The sequence below is a fragment of the Melanerpes formicivorus genome, unplaced genomic scaffold (assembly GCF_026170545.1).
Source record: "Melanerpes formicivorus ecotype bairdi unplaced genomic scaffold, bMelFor1.0.p_v2 SCAF_81, whole genome shotgun sequence".
In the NCBI taxonomy this organism is placed as follows: domain Eukaryota; kingdom Metazoa; phylum Chordata; class Aves; order Piciformes; family Picidae; genus Melanerpes; species Melanerpes formicivorus.
The window spans coordinates 285879-306707 of record NW_027142433.1 but is presented as its reverse complement, the minus strand read 5'-3'; the positions used below and the strand labels follow the sequence as shown (position 1 = coordinate 306707).

At 43.5% G+C, this 20829-nt stretch overlaps 1 protein-coding gene across 13 annotated transcripts in view; it reads right to left on the bottom strand.

Annotated features, from left to right (window-relative positions):
- PRRC2C (proline rich coiled-coil 2C) overlaps positions 1-20829 on the bottom strand; it is an 80902-nt gene that overhangs the window by 48276 nt on the left and 11797 nt on the right. For all 13 annotated transcript variants that reach the window (XR_010990635.1, XR_010990634.1, XR_010990638.1 and 10 more), the window contains exons 2-6: positions 13396-13563; positions 12059-12236; positions 8549-8655; positions 2030-2167; positions 158-393 (exon numbers count right to left, since the gene is read on the bottom strand). Coding sequence is in view for 5 of the 13 variants with exons in the window: in XM_068164622.1 (XP_068020723.1) it covers positions 158-393; positions 2030-2167; positions 8549-8655; positions 12059-12236; positions 13396-13510 (774 nt within the window). In the remaining 8 variants the exon portion in view is untranslated. The remainder of the gene's footprint in view (positions 1-157; positions 394-2029; positions 2168-8548; positions 8656-12058; positions 12237-13395; positions 13564-20829) is intronic.

Genomic DNA, 20829 nt, shown 5'->3' with positions numbered 1-20829 from the left:
GAGGTAGCCATATCCTTTAAGGAGTTGGCTGCAATCACACCCTTCTAGCAGAACTACAAAGCATTCCATACAGGGAGGAGAAAGGGGAGTAAGGAAACCACAGTAGGCAATGATCAGCTCCTGCAGCTTTGCAACTTTTCATGTAACCACCACTTACATATGGTGGCATCATAGCTCTGTACTGGGAGGAGATGGGTGGTTGCTGCTGGCCATTGAGCTTGGGTTGAGGGACCTGTGGTAACCGCAGATCCCTCTTCTCTGCTGCCTTCTGGCCATCATTTTGTTCTGCTGGTGCAGCACTACCATCTTCTTGTCCAAGAGCCTTAGCTTCTTGATCAGTTGGAGAACTGGTAGAGTTGCTCTTATTACCACCTTCTCTCCAACTAGTAGCATCTGCATGGACAGAATCAGTAGGGGAATAAACAAGAACAGACTTTATATTACAGATTTACAGACTGGAACACTAATAAACATTCTTCCTACCGAGCTTACAGTGACCTCTGCAGACACACATTCATATTTGGTTCTGAAACAAACAGCAGTCACTTGAGAAAATAGAAGCTGTTTTCTAACCTGCTTCAGCCCTACATCCATCTATGTACCTGAAGGGTAAAAGTTATATTTATAGCCTGCTCTAGTTGTCCTATTCTACCTTTCAAAACACAATGCAGTTTAGGAAGAGTACTGATAATAATAGCACAGAAGAAAAAACAGGTTTAGATGTGGTAAGTGGGCCACTGCTGACTCAGTGTGAAGATGCTGTCAAGGGACAGATCAAATTTCTTAAGCAGTACAGGCCTACTCTCAAGCAGCACAAAATGACATACACCTGCACATCATTGTTAAAAGTGAAGACGGGTATCCAGAATCTGGCTTGCACCTCTGTCTGACAAGGATGGAATAAAACTGATGAGGGCTTTACTACTGGGTGTGAATGTTTAAGCAAAGAGTCCAGGAAATGTAAGGGACTTTAATGATCTACCACTAATGCCAGGGAGTCCAATGTATCCATTACAGTTCCTCCCCTTATCTTTGCTGGGGAGCACAACTGCGAAAAGGACAGTACTCGCCAAATTTGTTTAGCTTGCTGCTGTCAGACCTGAAAGAAGGCCTTAATATAGCACGTACAGTGCTGATCAAAACTCGCCAACTGCCTGCACGAGGCTGCAATAGACATGCATAGCTGTTTTCCTAACTTGGTGTTGGACATCTCAAACATTTCTTGACAACTTGTTCTTTACATAAAAAGCAAGGAAGGATCTGAACAAGCACGTGGTCTCGGTCTGTAGGACCTGACAAATGAATCAAGGAAAACAGAGGCCTGTAACACAGAAATCTTAAGGATTCCCTAAGAGCAGTGTGCACCTTGCCTACTACCAGCACAGGACTGTACCACCTGCAGCACAGAAAAGGATCCACAGCAATACAAACCCCACTGAAAACAAGATTTTGAGGGGGAAAAAACAGAATCCTAGCTTTTACAGGAAACAAGCACAAGTCTAAACCATTAAAAGGATCTGGGGACGCAACACACATTTCTTCACTGAGACATGTAAAACCAGCACTATTTTCACTAGATCTAAAATCCCCTGGCTGAAACAGACCCAGCTCATCAGAACACCTTAGCCATGAGCTAAAGATGCCAACACCTTCCAAATGATGCTCCACTCTTTTGGTATCCTGTGGATTAAACCTCTTATTCAGGATTTTCCAGGCCCCTCTCTTATGAGTACTAACCATTTGAGAACACCCTTAATGATGACTTATATAATTAGTTAATATTAGGAATTTCCTTTAAATACGTATTTTAAGATTTGTGACATCTAGCAGCTGGAAAGTAAGGAAATGCCAGTGTTGTGTGATTAAGTAATCCTCAGAGAAAAGCTCCAAACATCTATTTCTTCAGGGTAGGAATGCACTGATTAAAACAATCAGTCAATTTGCTTTGTATGGGGCATGAGTAACCTTCTGATAGGCAAATTCCACACAAATCCGTGCAGTTTCACAAAAATTCAAATCATGTACTTACTTTGTGGTCTCAAGTTGGGTCCTGATCCATGGAGCTCCTCAGGGCTATCTTTGTCTTTGCCTGACTTTTCCTGATCCCCAGCTGCCGGCAGACTGGGAAACTCTTGCTGGAAATAACTATTTACTGGAATAGCTGGACCTGCACAGTATGATATTCACAAAGTCACAACTTTCTGTAGTCAGAACAGTTCAGAAAGTGATAAAGGCTTGACCATCCTTAAAGAGTGAACATCAAAGCCATATTAATTCCCTGTTCAAGTAATTCACACAAGTGAAGAGCAATCACTCACACTTGCTACCCAAGCTGTTAAATTTGCTAGGCCAACTATCACGCTTGTTGGGGCTGAGAAAAATCAAGAAGCACTAGAGAGCAATAATGGAGAATGGAACAACACTCTACATGGCGAGTACCTGAAGTTCCTCAGCTCTGTTAACACTGTTTTTTCTCCCCTCCTGAGTGGACAACTAAGTTACTGTAAAAACCTTTAAGATGAATTGCTGTTCTAACAATAATTATTGAGGGCTTTAAAAGGCCACAGTTTTTACATTGTGAGAGAAGAATCAAAACTGTAGCATTCTTTGATTGCTAACACCCTTCAAATCATAACTCGGGAGTTGAATTTAAGACTTCTGTTGTACATGATAGGGCAGTCAAATAGCCTCTCTCTTCAGAATGTTTTGTCAGCATTTGCACTGAATTGGTTTCTCCCCTCCCATAAATATCTTAGTATCAAATCACCAATCATCTCACTGGGGGAAGATTTCTATTCCAACAGCCTGAATAATGCCCTGTTCCCATACCTGTCTGCAGGCTACCATAAGAGATACCCTATTAGGCTACACTGACTATAGGGCAAGCTCACAAAAAAAGGATCTGAACATCAGCTGTCCCAAATCCTCTAATGCCCATGCTGTGCCTTTTTTTGGTTCTGTTGTAGCTAACAGCTAGAAAAGCTTCTGTTCTCTCTGATCTGTGAAAGAGACCTTCGCAACAGTCAAACAGAGGGATCTTGATGATTTATTTTTCTTAAGATAAAGAGTCAAGCTGAGGATAAATGCCTTATTCTTTGCAAAGGCCACTATTTATCCCTCCATGCCTACAAACTGCCTTGAAATCTTTCACTCTTTATTCCACTTCATGTACTACAGATCACGTTACCTTATTTTCAGTTAATGGACATCGAACTCTTGATGTTCCCAAGCAGCTACATCCAATGACTCGCTTAACCGGACAGAACAGGGGTTAATAGTCTCCTGCTGGCTGGTGACAAACAGAAGGGCAGCTCACCAGCAGTAGAGAGAAGGAGAGCTGGTAAGGGCTCTCAACTTGCTGCCCTGAGGCAAGCCACGAATGATCCACCAGGACATTCTGTGGAAACCGAGGGGATTTGGCACAAGAGGAGGACAGGGCCAGCCCAGCTGAAGTGCTTCTATGCGAATGCGCGCAGCTTGGGCAACAAACAGGATGAGTTAAGGGCCACTGTGCTGCTGGCATGCCACGACATAGTGGCTGTTACTGAAACTTGGTGGGATGAATCCCATGACTGGGATGTAGGGATAGATGGGTATAAACTCTTCAGGAAGGACAGGCAGGTTGTAGACAGGCGGATGATGGTCTCTTCTCCCAGGCACCCAGTACCAGAATAAGAGGACACAGTCTCAGGCTGCGCCATGGGAGGTTCAGGTTGGATGTTAGGAAGAAGTTAGAATAGAATAGAATAAACCAGGTTGGAAGAGACCTTCAAGATCATCGCGTCCAACCTATCACCCAACACCACCTAATCAACTAACTCATGTAACCAAGCACCCTGTCAAGTCTCCTCCTGAACACCTCCAGTGACGGCGACTCCACCACCTCCCCAGGCAGCCCATTCCAATGGGCAATCACTCTCTCTGTGTAAAACTTCCTCCTGACCTCCAGCCTGAACTTCCCCTGGCACAGCCTGAGACTGTGTCCTCTTGTTCTGGTGCTGGCTCCCTGGGAGAAGAGACCAACCTCTGCCTGTTTACAACCCCCCTTCAGGTAGTTGTAGAGAGTAATGAGGTCACCCCTGAGTCTCCTCCTCTCCAGGCTAAGCAGCCCCAGCTCCCTCAGTCTCTCCTCATAGGGCTTGTGTTCCAAGCCCCTCACTAACTTCGTTGCCCTTCTCTGGACTCGTTCCAGCAAGCAACCTCCTTCCTAAACTGAGGGGCCCAGAACTGGACACAGTACTCGAGGTGTGGCCTAACCAGTGCAGTGTACAGGGGCAGAATGACCTCCCTGCTCCTGCTGGCCACACTGTTCTTAATGCAGGCCAGGATGCCATTGGCCCTCCTGGCCACCTGGGCACACTGCAGGCTCATGTTCATCTTACCATCAACCAGCACCCCCAGGTCCCTCTCTGCCTGGCTGCTCTCCAGCCACTCTGACCCCAGCCTGTAGCTCTGCATGGGGTTGTTGTGGCCAATGTGCAGAACCCGGCACTTGGATGCGTTAAATCTCATCCCATTGGACTCTGCCCATCTGCCCAGCCTGTCGAGGTCTCTCTGCAGAGCCTCTCTACCCTCCAGCAGATCAACTCCTGCCCCCAGCTTGGTGTCATCAGCAAATTTACTGATGATAGACTCAATGCCCTCATCCAGATCATCAATAAAGATGTTAAAGAGGATGGGGCCCAGCACTGATCCCCGGGGGACTCCACTACTGACTGGCCGCCAGCTGCATGTGACACCATTCACCACCACTCTCTGGGTTCGGCCATCCAGCCAGTTCCTAACCCATCGCAGTGTGCTCCCATCCAAGCCATGGGCTGACAGCTTGGCCAGGAGTTTGCTGTGGGGGACGGTGTCAAAGGCCTTGCTGAAGTCCAGGTAAACTACATCCACAGGCCTCCCCACATCCACCAGGCGGTCACCTGCTCGTAGAAGGAGATCAGTTCTATACAGAAAGAAGTTCTATACAGAAAGAATGATTGCGCTATGGAATGGGTTGCCCGGGGAGGTGGAGTCGCCATCATTGAAGGTGTTCAGAAGGAGACTTGAAGGGGTGCTTGGTGCCATGGGTTAGCTGTTTGGGTGGGTTGGATTGGTTGATGGGTTGGACACGATGATCTTGAAGGTCTCTTCCAACCTGGTTTGGTTTATTCTAATTCTAAAGAAGGGGGCCTACAGGAAGGCTGGGGAAGGACTGCTCAGGATCTCAGGTAGTGATAGGACTAGGGGGAATGGAATGAAGCTGAAGGTGGGGAGATTCAGGCTAGATGTGAGGAGGAGGTTCTTCACCATGAGAGTGGTGAAACCCTGGAATGTGTTGTCCAGGGAGGTGGTCGAGGCCCCGTCCCTGGGGGTGTTTAAGAGCAGGCTGGATGAGGCTCTGTCCAGCCTGATCTAGTGTGGGGTGTCCCTGCCCATGGCAGGGGGGTTGGAACTAGCTGATCCCTGTGGTCCCTTCCAACCCTGAATGAAACTATGAAACACTAACCAGGTGGCATGCTAGGCAAGGGAGCCTCTGCAGAGGTCGTATGGCATGCAACATTCATGAGCCTTACCAATCTTGGGAAATGTTTCCTGCTACAGTCTACACAGCGACAGCAACAATGTTTTACTTGCAACGCAATAGCTAAAGCACTACCAAGCTGATCGCTGAGAATGCTATCAATGTGGAACGGCCAGACTGTCAGCCAACAGTTCAGTTAAAAGAATTTGAAAATGTTATGACAGCAATTAGCCTTAACCTTTAGACAATGCATGAGCTGAAAAATACAGGCTGCCATTGCATTCTGTAAGTTTTCCCTTTCTACACAGGCACCAACTGCAGAGAAGGATTTAGTTTTGTCTCTCAGCTGAAGTCTTAGAAGACGTGGTGCCTAGGGACCTAGCAGTGCTGGATTAATGGCTGGTCTTGATGATCTTAAAGGTCTCTTCCAACAAAAACAACTTTATGACTCCATTCCATGATACTAAGAGCATGAGGCAACTGTCTGAATGACTGCTGGAACATGTACAAGGCATCTGGAAAATCTACGAGCTCTGCCAGCCAATTGCATATAGCAAACCATGAGCACCAACAGGTGTATCCCAAGTTTCAAACAGAAGAAGAGCAAGCAGCTCATGCCAATTCACATTTTGCCTTCTTGAAACAGCAAACCCACTGCAATAATTGAATGAAATGAGGGTGCCATCTGGGCTTGGCATGTAGGCTGCCATGGTAACTACAAAATAATTAGCTAAATGCATTCTAAAGCCAATGAGCCGAATCACTATTTCCTGTGTCACAGAGATGATCTTATCAGCTTACGCCAGAAAGGCTGCTATGCAGATCGTTTGGCAGCACCATTCTACCAAGCTCCTGAAAAAGCCAAGAGCTCCTGGATTTGACAATGAAGGAAACACTGTAACATTAGAGAGGAGAGGAAGTAGTGCAGACTCTAGAATTGTCACTTCTAATAACTACTGCAAAAATCCAAATCATCACGTAAGTTTAAACTTCAAATAATGGCTAAGAACTTGCCTCCATGCAAGTCAGATTCTCCTGTTCCAAAACGTCCACCCAGAAGAGAGCGTGCTTTTTCAGCGTGAAAGCCAGAACTATATTATAGCCACAGAATGCTTGCCAATGTTGAATTTAAGGAACAAAACATGTGGTAGGGTATTTCTCATAACGGAGACAGGAATTCTAAATAACCTCTCACTCTACAGATTGTAGTGGGTTGAGAGAGAAGGCCTAGCTTTCTCTTCCCCACAAAGAGGAAAAAAACCACAGCTAACTCAGTCGGAGAAGCGAAAGGAATGCTGTATTTTACAAGCAATGTGGAAAGGGTGCTTGGTTACATGGGTTAGTTGATTAGGTGGTGTTGGATGATAGGTTGGACACGATGATCTTGAAGGTCTCTTCCAACCTGGTTTATTCTATTCTATTGGCAGGTTAGATATACACAATATATATAGTATTTACAATATATGTACAGAAATATACAGCAGGGAAAAAGAAAAAAAAAGAATACAGGAATGAAATTCCCTCCTCCGGACAGAGGAGGGTTCCCCCCCTGTACCCCACTCTCTCCCCCTACCTCCCTTTTTTCCCAAAAAGGGTTAGAAAGAGAGAAAAAGGCAGTTATTAAGGAAGTTAGTAGGCCTCATGCAAGATTAGCGCTTATCTTTATCCAAGGTCACTCTTACTAGGTGCCCAGAAGCAGGCAAGCTGGAAGGGAGAGGGAAAGGAACGAACAGAGAAAAAATCCAGCTGCACTAAAAACTTAAAGCTGCATTCTACCAATCTACCAATTAAATTCGTCTTTGTTTACAAAATATTCAGCCAGAGTGTCCCAGCACTGTCCCTTTCTTAAAGGCACAGCCTCAAACGGTCACACAGATTTAATTCAGATTTCTATTTCTCCCATCCTAGGATATAACAGAATAAATCAGGTGGGAAGAGACCTCTGAGATCATCGAGTCCAACCTATCACCCAACACCATCTCATCAACTAAACCATGGCACCAAGTGCCTCATCCAGTCTTTTCCTATACACCTCCAGTGATGGTGACTCCACCACCTCCCTGGGCAGCACATTCCGATGTCCAATCTCTCTGTGAAGAAATTCTTCCTAACATCCAGCCTAAACTTCCCCTGGCACAGCTTGAGACTGTGTCCTCTTGTTCTCGTGCTGGTTGCCCAGGAGAAGAGACCATTCTCTGGGCTCAGCCCTCCAGCCAGTTCCTAACCCAGCTCAGAGTGCTGCTGTCCAAGCCAGGGGCTGACTGCTTGGCCAGGAGTTTGCTGTGGGGGATGGTGTCAAAGGCTTTGCTGAAGTCCAGGCAGACTACATCCACAGCCTGCCCCACATCCACCAGGCAGTCACCTGACCATAGAAGCAGTTTAAAATATACCTGCCAAACATTTAACTCTGGTCTTACATCTGTAATGAAAACATTCAAGCTGATATTGATGCTAGTGAAAATAGCATCTCCCATCCTTTCAAACAATGCTGAAAAAACCCCAAACCACACCTTTAATGCTTTTCCCAGGAAAAAAAAAAAATGCATAAACACTATCACTTGGAAAACCTAGTATGCAAGAAATCTATACGACACAGGGAAAAGTATTCTTGTAGCAGACATGGAAATAGAAACAAGACAATACATTTTTGCACAAAATGATCCAAAATTGTCATCAGAACAACCACTCCTTGCAATTCTCCTTCCTGTGCCAAAATGGTATGCATTATACAACTGAGACTTTCCCTCCCCACTACAACCATATTCAAGAGCTTATGCTGTCATCACCATTTCCCTGTCAATCCAAAAGGGTTGTCTAAACCAGCCCTTCACAAGGTAGTCAGGCCTGCTGCTAAATCAGGCTGGAGCTCACCTGAGTGACAGGAGACCAGCATACCTTCTGGCCAAGAAAGCTGCTTCCACAGCATTTGTAATCTCAACTGGCTTGCTCTAGGCTCAAAGAGCTGCTGAGCCTGGGGGTCTCCCACAGCAGCATGCACAGCCTGCTAGGTCAGCCAAGAACCCCTCAGTATTAAACATCACTTACCATCCTGTCCGCTGGGTTTGGTGTTGGCCCATGATTTGGCAACAGGAGCTACTTCTGGAGGAGCAGGAATAGCAGGTTTTGGCTGCGTCTGTGGCACGTCTGGCTGTCTGGAATTAGAGGGAAAGCACTTGTGAATACAAGAGGGTGAGCACAGAATAAGGTCATCAAAATGAGGTAACTATGCAGTTGAAGGACCAGTAACTACTTTTCTGCAGAAAAAGCACCTTCTTATACAAAAGGAGTTGTTACAGTAGTAGTTAAGGATTGGAATAGAATTGTAACTTTTAAAGTGCTGTATTGGACAATCAAAATCCAATCAATCTACAGCCATGGTAGGCAGCAATTTGGAACAATATTCTCTCGTCTCAGGACTTGAGAGGTAAGCACATAAAAGACCAACATGAACTGAGAGAAAGGAGGCAAATATATGTCTGAAACTACAAAGTAAAAGGAACTGGTAAGGAAAGCTAGAGACATCAAGGATCAGTGCTGGGCCCTGTGCTCTTTAACATCTTTATTGATGGTCTGGATGAGGGCATTGAGTCCATCATCAGTAAATTTGTGGACGACACCAAGCTGGGGACAGGAGTTGATCTGCTGGAGGGTAGAGAGGCTCTGCAGAGGGACCTCGACAGGCTGGGCGGATGGGCAGAGTCCAAGGGCAGGAGATTGAACACATCCAAGTGCCGGGTTCTGCACATTGGCCACAACAACCCCATGCAGAGCTACAGGCTGGGGTCAGAGTGGCTGGAGAGCAGCCAGGCAGAGAGGGACCTGGGGGTACTGGTCGATGGTAGGCTGAAGATGAGCCTGCAGTGTGCCCAGGTGGCCAAGAAGGCCAATGGCATCCTGGCCTGCATCAAGAACAGTGTGGCCAGCAGGAGCAGGGAGGTCATTCTGCCTCTGTACACTGCACTGGTTAGGCCACACCTCGAGCCCTGTGTCCAGTTCTGGGCCCCTCAGTTTAGGAAGGAGGTTGGCTTGCTGGAGCATGTCCAGAGAAGGGCAACAAAGTTGGTGAGGGGCGTGGAACACAGCCCCGTGAGGAAAGACTGAGGGAGCTGGGACTGCTCAGACTGGAGAAGAGGAGACTCAGGGGTGACCTTATTACTCTCTACAACTACCTGAAGGGAGGTTGTAGACAGGCAGATGATGGTCTTTTCTCCCAGGAAGCCAGTACCAGAACAAGAGGACACAGTCTCAGGCTGCGCCAGGGGAGGTTTAGGTTGGACGTTAGGAAGAAGTTCTATACAGAGAGAGTGATTGCCCATTGGAATGGGCTGCCTGGGGAGGTGGTGGAGTCGCCATCATTGGAGGTTTTCAGGAAGAGACTTGATGGGGTGCTTGGTGCCATGGGTTAGTTGTTTGGGTGGATTGGATTGGTTGAAGGGTTGGACGCGATGATCTTGAAGGTCTCTTCCAACCTGGTTTATTCTATCTATTATTCTATCATGAAAAAAATTTATGGATTCTGTGAATTGGAACCCAGAAGTTTAAGTCTATCAATGACAATTCCACCATCTTAATGAAGAGGCAGACATGAGCACACATTTTGTCCAATATAAAACCCAGGCATGTTCCTGAAGCTATTTCTAGTTTACAGATTTAGGGATGTTGCTTAACGTCCTCAAAGAACAGCTATTTCTTAAATCTGAACATTCAGGTAACTCAAGACCCAAAGTATTAGTGTCCACAAGTTAAGATCTCCATCTTAGCAGTACTCATTTTTGATAAAATAGAAATTATGGGGCAAATCCAGTAGTCCAGATTCACTTTATTACATTGTTAACGAGGTAACTAGTGGAATATCAGGTCAATTAGCTTTCAACAAGCGACTGTAAAGGTGGTAGTCTAAAAGCATCACCAAAAATCATAATTTCTGGGGAGAAACACACAAGGCTAACTGAATGCAGTTGTGACTTGTTTCCATAGACTATTAAAATAAAAAAACCCCAAACCCTACCTACATTTTCCATTTCCACCTAATTTTCTTGCAGCTGCGCATTTCCTAACCAGACTGGGGAAACTGGAAGTTAGTGGCTGTACTGTGTCACATGGAAGTGAAATAAGAAACAAGACCATCAAGAGTTTATTTCTTGCAGCTTTACTGCTTCAGAGCTGAGCCCATTCAGAATGAGTTATCCAAACACTCTCCCATAGGTGTACTACCATTTGATAAGGGAAACAAATCAGCTTGGTGCTAGCTGAATTAAGTCAATACACAACAGGCTGTGCTATCCAGGAAAAAGGGGCTGAAGTAACACCCACAGAAAATGTGACAACTGGGGAAAGCAGCAGCAGAAAAGATGCACATAATCACAGGCAACAACTCCATCATGAGCACTCTATTAACTGTTCTGCAGAAGAAAACCAATTAAACTACAGCAAGCTGATATCAAGATGTTACCTTTACCCACAAGACTTTTCAGATGATTACCAAACACTTTACATGTCATCTGCAGCATTTTGAAGCATACTAAAATGCTGGAGAAATACAGCAGTAGCTACAGTAATGGTATGAAGACCTGAGCAAATGGATCAATGGTTTGAATTTAGAAGAACTTACTTGAAGCCTGGGCATACTGTCCCTAGGAATGAGTTCCTCCAACCAGTTTACTAGTAGGTGACTTTGAAGCCTTGTGAATAATAGGTATGAAAATATAAAGACAAACACCTTCCGGTTGCAGATAAGGGACAGCTATTTCTTGCAAATGCAAGAGGAACTGCTGGAGTATACTTCTAATAGATGCAGATGGCTACAAGAAGGCAGACAGACGTGGACAAAATGTTTTAGTCAAACAAGCCATTGGCTCAACAGATCTAAGTAGACTAAGTGTAAAATCTAAACAATAGAATACTCCAGAAGTTCAGCCTTTTAGGAGAGAGGTCAAAACCTGACCTACATTTAAATGTACGAAAATATGCAGGTTGAAGGGACAGCCAGAAGGAAAAAAGAAAAACCACCAAAAAAACCCCACCTTTTGCTTTCACAAGTGCTAGTGACAGTCAGTGCCCCCCTCTATCTTGGAGTGTTTTTCAGAACAATTTATACAGAATTAACCAGGTTGGAAAAGACCTTTGAGATCATCAAGTCCCACCGCTCACCCAACACCATCTCATCAACTAAACCATGCTACCAAGTGCCTCATCCAATCTTATTTTAAACACCTCCAGGGATGGTGACTCCACCACCTCCCTGGGCAGCCCCTTCCAGTGGTCAATCTCTCTTTCTGTGAAGAATTTCTTGCTAACATCCAGCCTAAACATCCCCTGGTGTAGCTTGAGACTGTGTCCTCTTGTTCTGGTACTGGTTGCCTGGGAGAAGAGACCAACCCCCACCTGACTACATCCACCCTTCAGGGAGTTGTAGATGCAACAAACATTAACAGTGGTGCTATTAACTCTCTGGTAGCTATCTTGAGGCCAGTCAAATAATTTCTTCTCAAGCTCTACCCCCTGCTGCTTTTGGGAAGGCACTGCAAAACCACCCTGATCTTGCTGGCCACTTACTTTTCTTCTTCGTGCTGCTCTTGTTTTGAAGCCCATCCTGTGCCGTCTTTAGGTACAATGTTCACATTGGGGTCATTGCCTTTGTTCTCTGCTTTGAGACTGGGAAGGTTAGCTGGGGGAGGCATCCTCCTTGAAATAGCAACTTTTCCGAGACTCTGTAATCCATGGCGTGCAGCAACTGCACGTCAAAACAGAAAGAACAATTAACAATGTTATTTAGCACGCAGTATTTGTGCAAAGCTGTGTAAATCAGTAAGAAAATATAAAAGCATGAAAGTTAGAAATTCTTCATAGTTTAATTTTTAAAAAACAGGAATTTGAAATGTTTATTTTGGGAGAACTTGAGTACTTTTTGAACAGAGTCTCACTGCTTAGCCTAGTTCAGAGATTAAAAAGGATCTGTGTCCCCACCTTAATACACAATGCTCAGTGACAGAAATGCTGATGTCTTAATATCCTTTAACACATTGTCGAGCATCATTCTCTTGCCCTTTTTGGTGTTTAATGTACCTTGATGAGTCTGCAAGGATACCCACACATATCCAGCCCATTTAACTTTTGCTTCTAGTTTCAGTTGGCAGATGCTGCTCTTGCAGAAACATTGCTACAAATTGCATTTACTCCAGACCGCAAGTATAAAAAAAAAAGCAACATGAAGATAACGCACTGTATGGGACAGTCAAGCTACCAGCTAATCAATTCAGATGAACAAATGCAAGGTATTACCCTAGGCATGCTGTATCATGACAAGCATCTCAGTTACAACCTTGAAAAATACTACTGTTGCAAACTTCAACGAACTTTGAACACATTTCCCCACTTTCACACCTCAATTTAGGCAAGGATGTCAAATAAAATTCTAATACTTCAGAGTGCCATCCCCCCTTGGTTCTCAGTCCAAGGAGTCATGAAAAGCAGGCACACAGCGTCCCTATTTGAAACTACAGTGTAAGTTGCACTGAGTGTTTGCCTGCAAAACAAAGCACCTGATCTGAAAGTGAGCACTGCCTCCTCCTCAAACATGTCCAGTACCACAAACATTTTATGAAACACAGTAAAAGGCTCAGCTGGGAAATGGCACCTCATAAGGACTACAAAAGGAGACTGTAGCTACAGAAGTTTTTATTTACCTATACCCTACATCCTATTTGACAGCAGAGACTGTGTCTCTGAACAGATACTTCTGTTGACAGCTAACCAGAAACTGTCATCAACATTGCTTTCCACTTAACTGTCGTATCAAGCAGTGTGTGGTTAAGCACTCATATAACTTGCACTCTTAATTAGTATTACAGCAACGATGAAACAGAATGCAAAACTGCAGCTAGCTCACTCACCTGTGGTTTTCTGCGTTTCCAATGACTTTCCTTTGTAAGTATTAAACAGACTGAGCGTCGCATACTTTGTTTTTCCATCCTTTGCTTTTGTACTCTGGCCTGACTTTTCCGACATTTCGATAGAAACTCATCGAGTCTGGTACCTTCTGCTCACCCTTCAAAATGTGCCTGAAAAGAAAGTATCAGGATAGTAAAGCAATTTGAGTAAAAGCCAGTACTTAGGCCAGAGCTCATAGGACAAAAGTAGACAGCTTACTTGACAATATTAGCACTGGTTTATTTAAGTATACTGGAGATGCCATAGAATAGCCCTCAAAACCTTATTTTAAGGTATTTCTATCTCCACAATTTGAATGTCACAAGATCAGGAGGGTCAGCATTTAATTAACATCAAAGCCTGTAGAAGTGGTGAATACTCTCCATAACTTCATTTTAAAAAGCCTAAACAAACAAAAAAACCTGCACAAACTGCCCCCCAAGCAAAAAATAAAAACCCAAGCCCAAACACACAAAAAAAAAGCCCCCAAGTTTTCAAGTCTAGCACTGAGATACTCCTAACTGTGGTAGGGTACTTCTGCAATTTGTTCTCTTCCCAATTAAAACCATCATGAAGTCAGCAGCTAGAGAGATCAAATAAAGTAAGTTGGAAGTTTTCCTTATCAAAACTGGGAACACAGTATGTTCAGACAGGGAGGATGAAGAATTCCATAGACCAAGAACAATACCATTCTTCTTGCTGCAGTAAATTACAGGAGTGCTAAAAGTCAGTAGTCCCTCTCCTCCCTCTTTCCTCCAGAATGGCAGGTCTTGAGAAAAAAAAACTGTAATTATCACTGGTACTTCACTCGAAGTTCTTAGAAGGAACTTGACAGATTTGCTGTTCATCAGCAGACAGGAATACAAGTGGGCTTCATTTAAACAGAACTTTATGATGCAGTTGGGTTCTCTTAACACTCAAACCCCTGCTACCCTCCTTACAATTTTTTGTGTATTTCTGTATGAATTCCCGAACAGTTATGTGTGCTCAAATACTTGTGTTCTCATTCCACCAGCAGAGAGCACTTTAAAAAAGACACAGCTGCACATCCTGATGGAAGCCTTTGCCTATCAACAAATTTCCTGGCCAAACTCAGAGCCTCAAAAGACATTCAAAAGGAACTCAATTTCAATGCAAGGCAGTCATATGCTAAGAGAAGTCCACAGTATCACAGTATCACTTAGGTTGGAAAGGACCTCGAGGATCATCGAGTCCAACCTGACACCACAGACCCCATGACTAGACCATGGCACCAAGTGCCACGTCCACAAGGGCAAGTAGTCCAAAGAATTAAAGCACTTACTTGATCATGACAGACATTAAGCAATGTCAAAAGATCAGGGAAGTTTCATTTATACCGGAATGGTAACACACTCATACTCCTCTGCCTTTACCTCAATTTACAAGCCATGATTGACAAGACTAAGAAACTAGGATGGCAAATAACCTTGGGACAGTCCAGTTTCAGTACGATTTGGACCAGATGCTATTCTATTTCAATTCATGTACACTGTTGCAAAGGAATCACTCTTTGGTTTCATACAGGGCTAAGAAATATATTCTCCTCTCTCCCAAGGATAAAACATCTCCTGGATTATTTTGCCAAATTACTCAGCACCTGGCTATTTCAACAGCATGTGAAACACCAACAGCCATTCCTTGTGTCATCTAAAGGCAAGAAATAGAGGAGGAAAGGGCACTAAGCTAAGCTCACTAAGTGGATCATGTAACCCAAACACAGACCTTGGATATGGCTGCTAAACCATCCCTTATCTACCTGGGTTCAGCCCAGGAGGTGGACACAGGAATAGCATATTTCATACCCATAATGTCCTGCACCCTACAAATCTGTCTGCAAAGTCTCTCTCTTCCTCTTTCTTCCCTCCCTGCTCCCGGGAGAGATGCTCCCTATCTGGTAACGGTTATCTCAAGGTCTCATAGGCCTGGCTAGGCCTAATGCCAGGAGGAGAAGGTGAGGGGGGTGGGGGGGTGGTCTCAGACCTGGCCAGTCTTGAGGTCAGCCTAGCAGTGAGTAAGCTTATCTTTGGAGCTATCAGTCAAGCAGATGTCAAGCAACCATTCACTATTCACAGCTGCCCCAATACTTATTTGCAATTCAACAGCGTGCCAAGCTTTGCCCATTATTATTATTCATGGCCATGCAACTGCTTTCAGCTAGTCTGGAGACCTGGATCCAGGCAGACTAGTTCATCAAGCTGAAGTCTAAACCAGACATTAGGCTCTGCACTAGCCTCTTCTATGAGGAAACTCTTTTTATCATAAGGTGTTCAGTAGAACATGGGTGAAAGAGCCTAGCAGATTCCTTCCCTTCACTTCCTTATTACTCTCTGCTCTCAGACATATTTATCATAAAGACTCCATCGTTTCAACCTGGAGCAAAAGGAGTAGATATTGGGCAGATAAATAGCAGGAGGTACAGGTGGCAAAGGAACTTTGAGGTGTGCATACAACCGTATCAAGCAACACACTACAATTACTTGGCTACGTTGCCACCCACTTTCAAGGGAAAACACATATGGTTTTAATTTTCAGCCCAAGACTCATCCCAGCCACAGGTTTTGCAAACAAGTAGCTTCATAATGGTGTATAAGTTAGAAGCTGGGGGGGAGGGGGAAAGATGATTCAGGTAATTTATTGTCCCTCCTCAGTTCACAAAAGTAGCGATGTCCCAAGAGATGCCGGCAGTTTGAGGATGGTTTAAGGTAACACTGAATTTGTGTCATACTTTCCGAAGCCTGTATCTCTGGTAAAGATCAAACATAGAAAATCTTACTCAAAACTCTCTTCTTAACAGAGTAAGACAGAATTCATACTTCAGCATATCTTAATTATAGCAATTGTTCGTTCTAGAACATTTGACAGCTTAAAGAACAGGAGGCGGCGACCATGTTCCCCAATAATGTTTTTGATGTCAAATTCACAAAAATTGGTCTGCTCATTACAGCTGAGCTCTCTGCCTTTTAGAGTATTAAAATTCACACTGCTTGACAAGTTTGTCCAGTGTTACACTACAAAGAAACAGTATTTCAAATGGATTAAAATTGCACATGCCTCAGTAACCTGACTTGCAGAAAATACACCAGGCACTACAAACAGTGGCTCTTTTAATTAGGCCAGTCAATACATCAGTATTTAACTGAGTTTAGACTGGATACTGGTTGGCAAAGAAGGTGTTCTTGCAAAATTAGACTTCAGAGCAGGTACTCAAGCCAGCGATAACAAATCCTCCTCCTGAAGTGCCCATCTGTCCCTCTACTAACATACCAGCCAGGTCACACATTAAACAAGCACCCAGTGTCATTTAACAGTCATTAAGAGATAATTGCATGGTTTCAAGCCATACAAAATAAATTTTGGAGTTGTATCCAGCTCCAAGAACTTTTCCTTTTCACATAAATTTTACTTGTATATGTTACATTCATATACTGCAGCACTGGAATAATTTCCCCTGTAGCACCATGTACCAGGTATTTCAACATAGGATAGGTTCAATTTGTGCATACAATAGGCTGAGAAGTACTGGACTTACCAAGCCATCCCAAATTTGCCCTTGTACTTACATTTATTGTTATTGTCAGTAAGCTAGCTGTTAGTCTGAGCTCTACCGTCAAATCCAAAGTGCTGCGTTCTGCAAGGTTAAGAATCGCTGCTGTATGAACGTGAGACAGCTGTACACCTCTGAACAGCAGCCACATATAAAAGATGTCAGAACTACTTACCAGAATTAAATAACTACCATGATAGTGAACAGGACAACACAAGCAGTAACAGCAGCTGGCAGAGCTCACTGCACTATTAAGCAAGTCAGCAGTTAATTTTGAATGGCTATGGTTGCTATGACGCAGAATCACAGAAGTCACAACGCTCCCAAAATTCTGGAGCAAAGATTACCTTTCAGGCGCTCTGTAATGCTACCAAGTTGACTGACCTTCACTACGGCCTTAGGATCATAGAACTGCTAGGGCTGGAAGGGACCTCAAGGATCATCTAGTTCCAACCCCCCCGCCATCGGCAGGGACACCTCACACTACATTTCGTGGTTGAAATTATTACTGTAATTCCTCTATTAGACTGTCCTTCCAGACTACAACTGGTTGGCTTGTTTAGATCCTTCCACAAACTCAGAAATACGTGTACAGAAATGAACACAGTAGCTGCCCCAAATTCTAGATACCCTGGTCTCTGTGAAGGAACTTGTACCTCTTTGATACAGCTGGTAGAGCAATATATTCTGGGCTGCAGGATCACCTTTTTAAAACAAAAATAAAACCCCAGCAACTAAACCTCACATACATAGTGCATAGACCTTTCCCACAAAGTTCCAGCTCAGCCCACCATATCTGAATTCCAAGACAACTTATTTAGACTGTCATGGCACTAGTTCATGTCTGGAAACTTTGCACAGTGCTCCATTAGGACCAATTGCAGACTAGAAGAGACTTTACCTCCACTTTGAAAAAGGTTCTTACGGGATTAAACAAGGAAGAAAGTATCACATATTTTGTGGTCAGTTTTGAGGACTGGAGTGGTAAAACTAGTATCTAGTAAGTGGGCAATTCTTGTCTGGTTTCCTTCCTTCTCTCCCACCAAATCCATACCAGATTTTTGTAGAATATTACACACTTGCAAAAACAGAAAAGCATTCTGTGTAAGCTACAGTAGTTTCTTTTCTCTGTGAACATGCACAAACAGGCATGGAAAGGGGAAGAGGAGTCCTATCACCTCAACTCCAAGAACTGTATTCTGGCTAAATTTGGAGAAGGCAAAGCACACCATCCAAGACTGAAACCTGAAGATTCCCTATGACTTTCAACTCTTGGTGCCTCAAATGCCCATCTGTCAAGTGGGAAACATCATAGAAGACCATGACACAAAAGTTTATTCATAACTGGGACACATTTACACCTCTCTCAAACAGAAAACAGGAAAGATTCAGGAAGACTTTTCATACCCTATTTTGAGCACACTCAATAAAATAGAAGTCATTATCAAGGAATCCTGCTATTTCAAAGAGTTCAGGGGAGATCTCACAACAACTCATTCCAGAGCAGGACCCATACTAAGTGTAATTTCCTTCAAAAAACAGACTAATACACTTTTCCATCTTCATTCTTCCCTCCTCATCTCTAGATTTTGGGCTCAAGTTTTCAGCAGAGCTTGAAAGAAGGCACAAAAATTGCAATGATTCTATAAATTCTGTGAAGATAGGGGACTGAGGGGGGAAAAGAAAACAATATTAATCTCCTTTTCTTCTGCAACGTTCACCTCAGAGGAAACTCTGTGGCACAAGCTGATCCCTGAGGCACTACAAATCTATAGAGCAGTGCTGTAAATGGCCACCAAAGAAGAAAATCAACATTAGTTCTGTTCCTTAGAACTAAAGCACCCTGTCATGAGACAAAGATGTAGCAAAGCATACTTTCTATTATTCTTCAGATTATTCACCTCAACGGACTGCAGAAAGTCTTTCCAAAACACTACCAGAACTACACGTCAGGTGGAAAACAGATCATAACAGAAGAAAGCCATTTTAGGATGTTAACCCATAGATGCATCTTACAAATAAGCAGTCTGTGGATGCCAGAAAAGAGCACCCACAAAGACATCTGCATCAGTTTTAAGAGACACCTAACAGTCTAAATAGAGTAGCTAAGCAATGAAAAACAACTAAAATTAGCCACCCACAGAAAGTACACACAGAAGCTAACTTTACCACAAAGAATATGTTAGTTTAAACTAGCAATCTATAGAGCAACAAATCTTTTGTTGCCTTAGAAGGACTGGAAGACAGTTTGCTGAATTGTCTTCTGAGAGATACACCAGTCACCTAGAATATGGCCTTCCAACAGGACAACCAGCAACAAACACCATCTCAGAGAACTTTTATAAGGAATCTCTGAAGTGTAACAGGGTGCTAGAAGTTTTAAAATAAGCTTTTAAGACACATCCTGCAACAGAAAAATAATCTGTCAATTCTATTCATTTTTTTCCCCAGTGCACTCTTGAGAACAAAAGGAAAAATGAGCTACATGCAGCTGGTTGGAGTGAAAAATATACAGATCCAAGGACAGCAACCATACAAACTTCAAATTTGTCTCTATCCACAGATTTAAATATATATTTAACTGCATGTCCGTGAGCATTTTATTTAGTATGCATAGAAATCATATTCCTGTAGAACAGCCCTACCAAAAGAAGCTTGATCCATAGGATCAATCATGATCAACATCATGATTAAAAAGCCACAGGCAGGATAAACACACTGGCAATAAAACTGTCCAAAATGCACTAAATATTTTCATGGCCCACACATCTTCTTTTTTTCCACTAAAGACAGTTTTTGGTATCCGTACCGTTTATAAAATCTGCTTCTGAAGTGACCTCAGTTATGGCCCACTCCCCTCACAGGCAGAATGATGCAAGTACAGCTAGTTAGGAACTAGAGAAAGAAAGGACAGTTTTCATTTCCTTTGAGCATCATTTCTTTTTGCATGCTTATAGTCAGAATATCAAATAAACCTATCCAGTATTTTGGCAAATACTACCTAAATATTCTCTAAGGCAATGTTGCTACCCAGGGATTCAATGCTTTTAATGGTTATGTATGTCATTTTCTTCCATATTTTATGTGTGGCCAGATCTTGGTCTCCTGCTTTCTACTGGATAATAGAAGATATTCATCAACAGCTCTTATGCTTACTTCTGTCTTTTCTAAGGAAGGAAGGTGTTGCAGTTTAACCTCAGCTGGCAACCAAGCACCTCACAGCTGCTTGTTCCTCTGCAGGATAAGGAAGACAATCAGAAGAGTAAAAATAAAAAACAACCTCACAGGTTGAGATAAGGACAATTCAATAAGCAAAGCAAAACAAGGAATCCATACACTCCGTCCCCTTAGCAGGCAGACGTTCAGCTATGCCCAGGAGGACAAATGCCATTATTCCAAAAGTGCGTGGCCCCTTTCTCCTCCTTTCCCCAGCTTTATATCCTGAGTGTGACATCATATTGTATGGAATACCCCTCTGGTTATTTGGGGTCAGCTCTCCCTGCATGTCCCCCCCTCTCAACTACTTGTGCACCCCCAGCCTACTTGCTGGTGAGGTGATGCTGAGGAGCAGAAAAGGTCTTGACTCTGTGTAAGCACTGCTCAGGAGTAACAAAAATATCCTGGTGTTATCTATACTGTTTCCAGCACCAATCCAAATTACAGCCCCATACTAGCTAATATGGAAAAAATTAACTCTACCCCAGCCAAAAATGAGTAGAGGGGCTAATGTCAGGAGGCACTCAAATACAACTATTCTTATGAACAAAATGCTAAATTTGTAAGCACCTTCCTAAAATTTTCGTTATTCTCTAGGATTGTACATATCTATCTG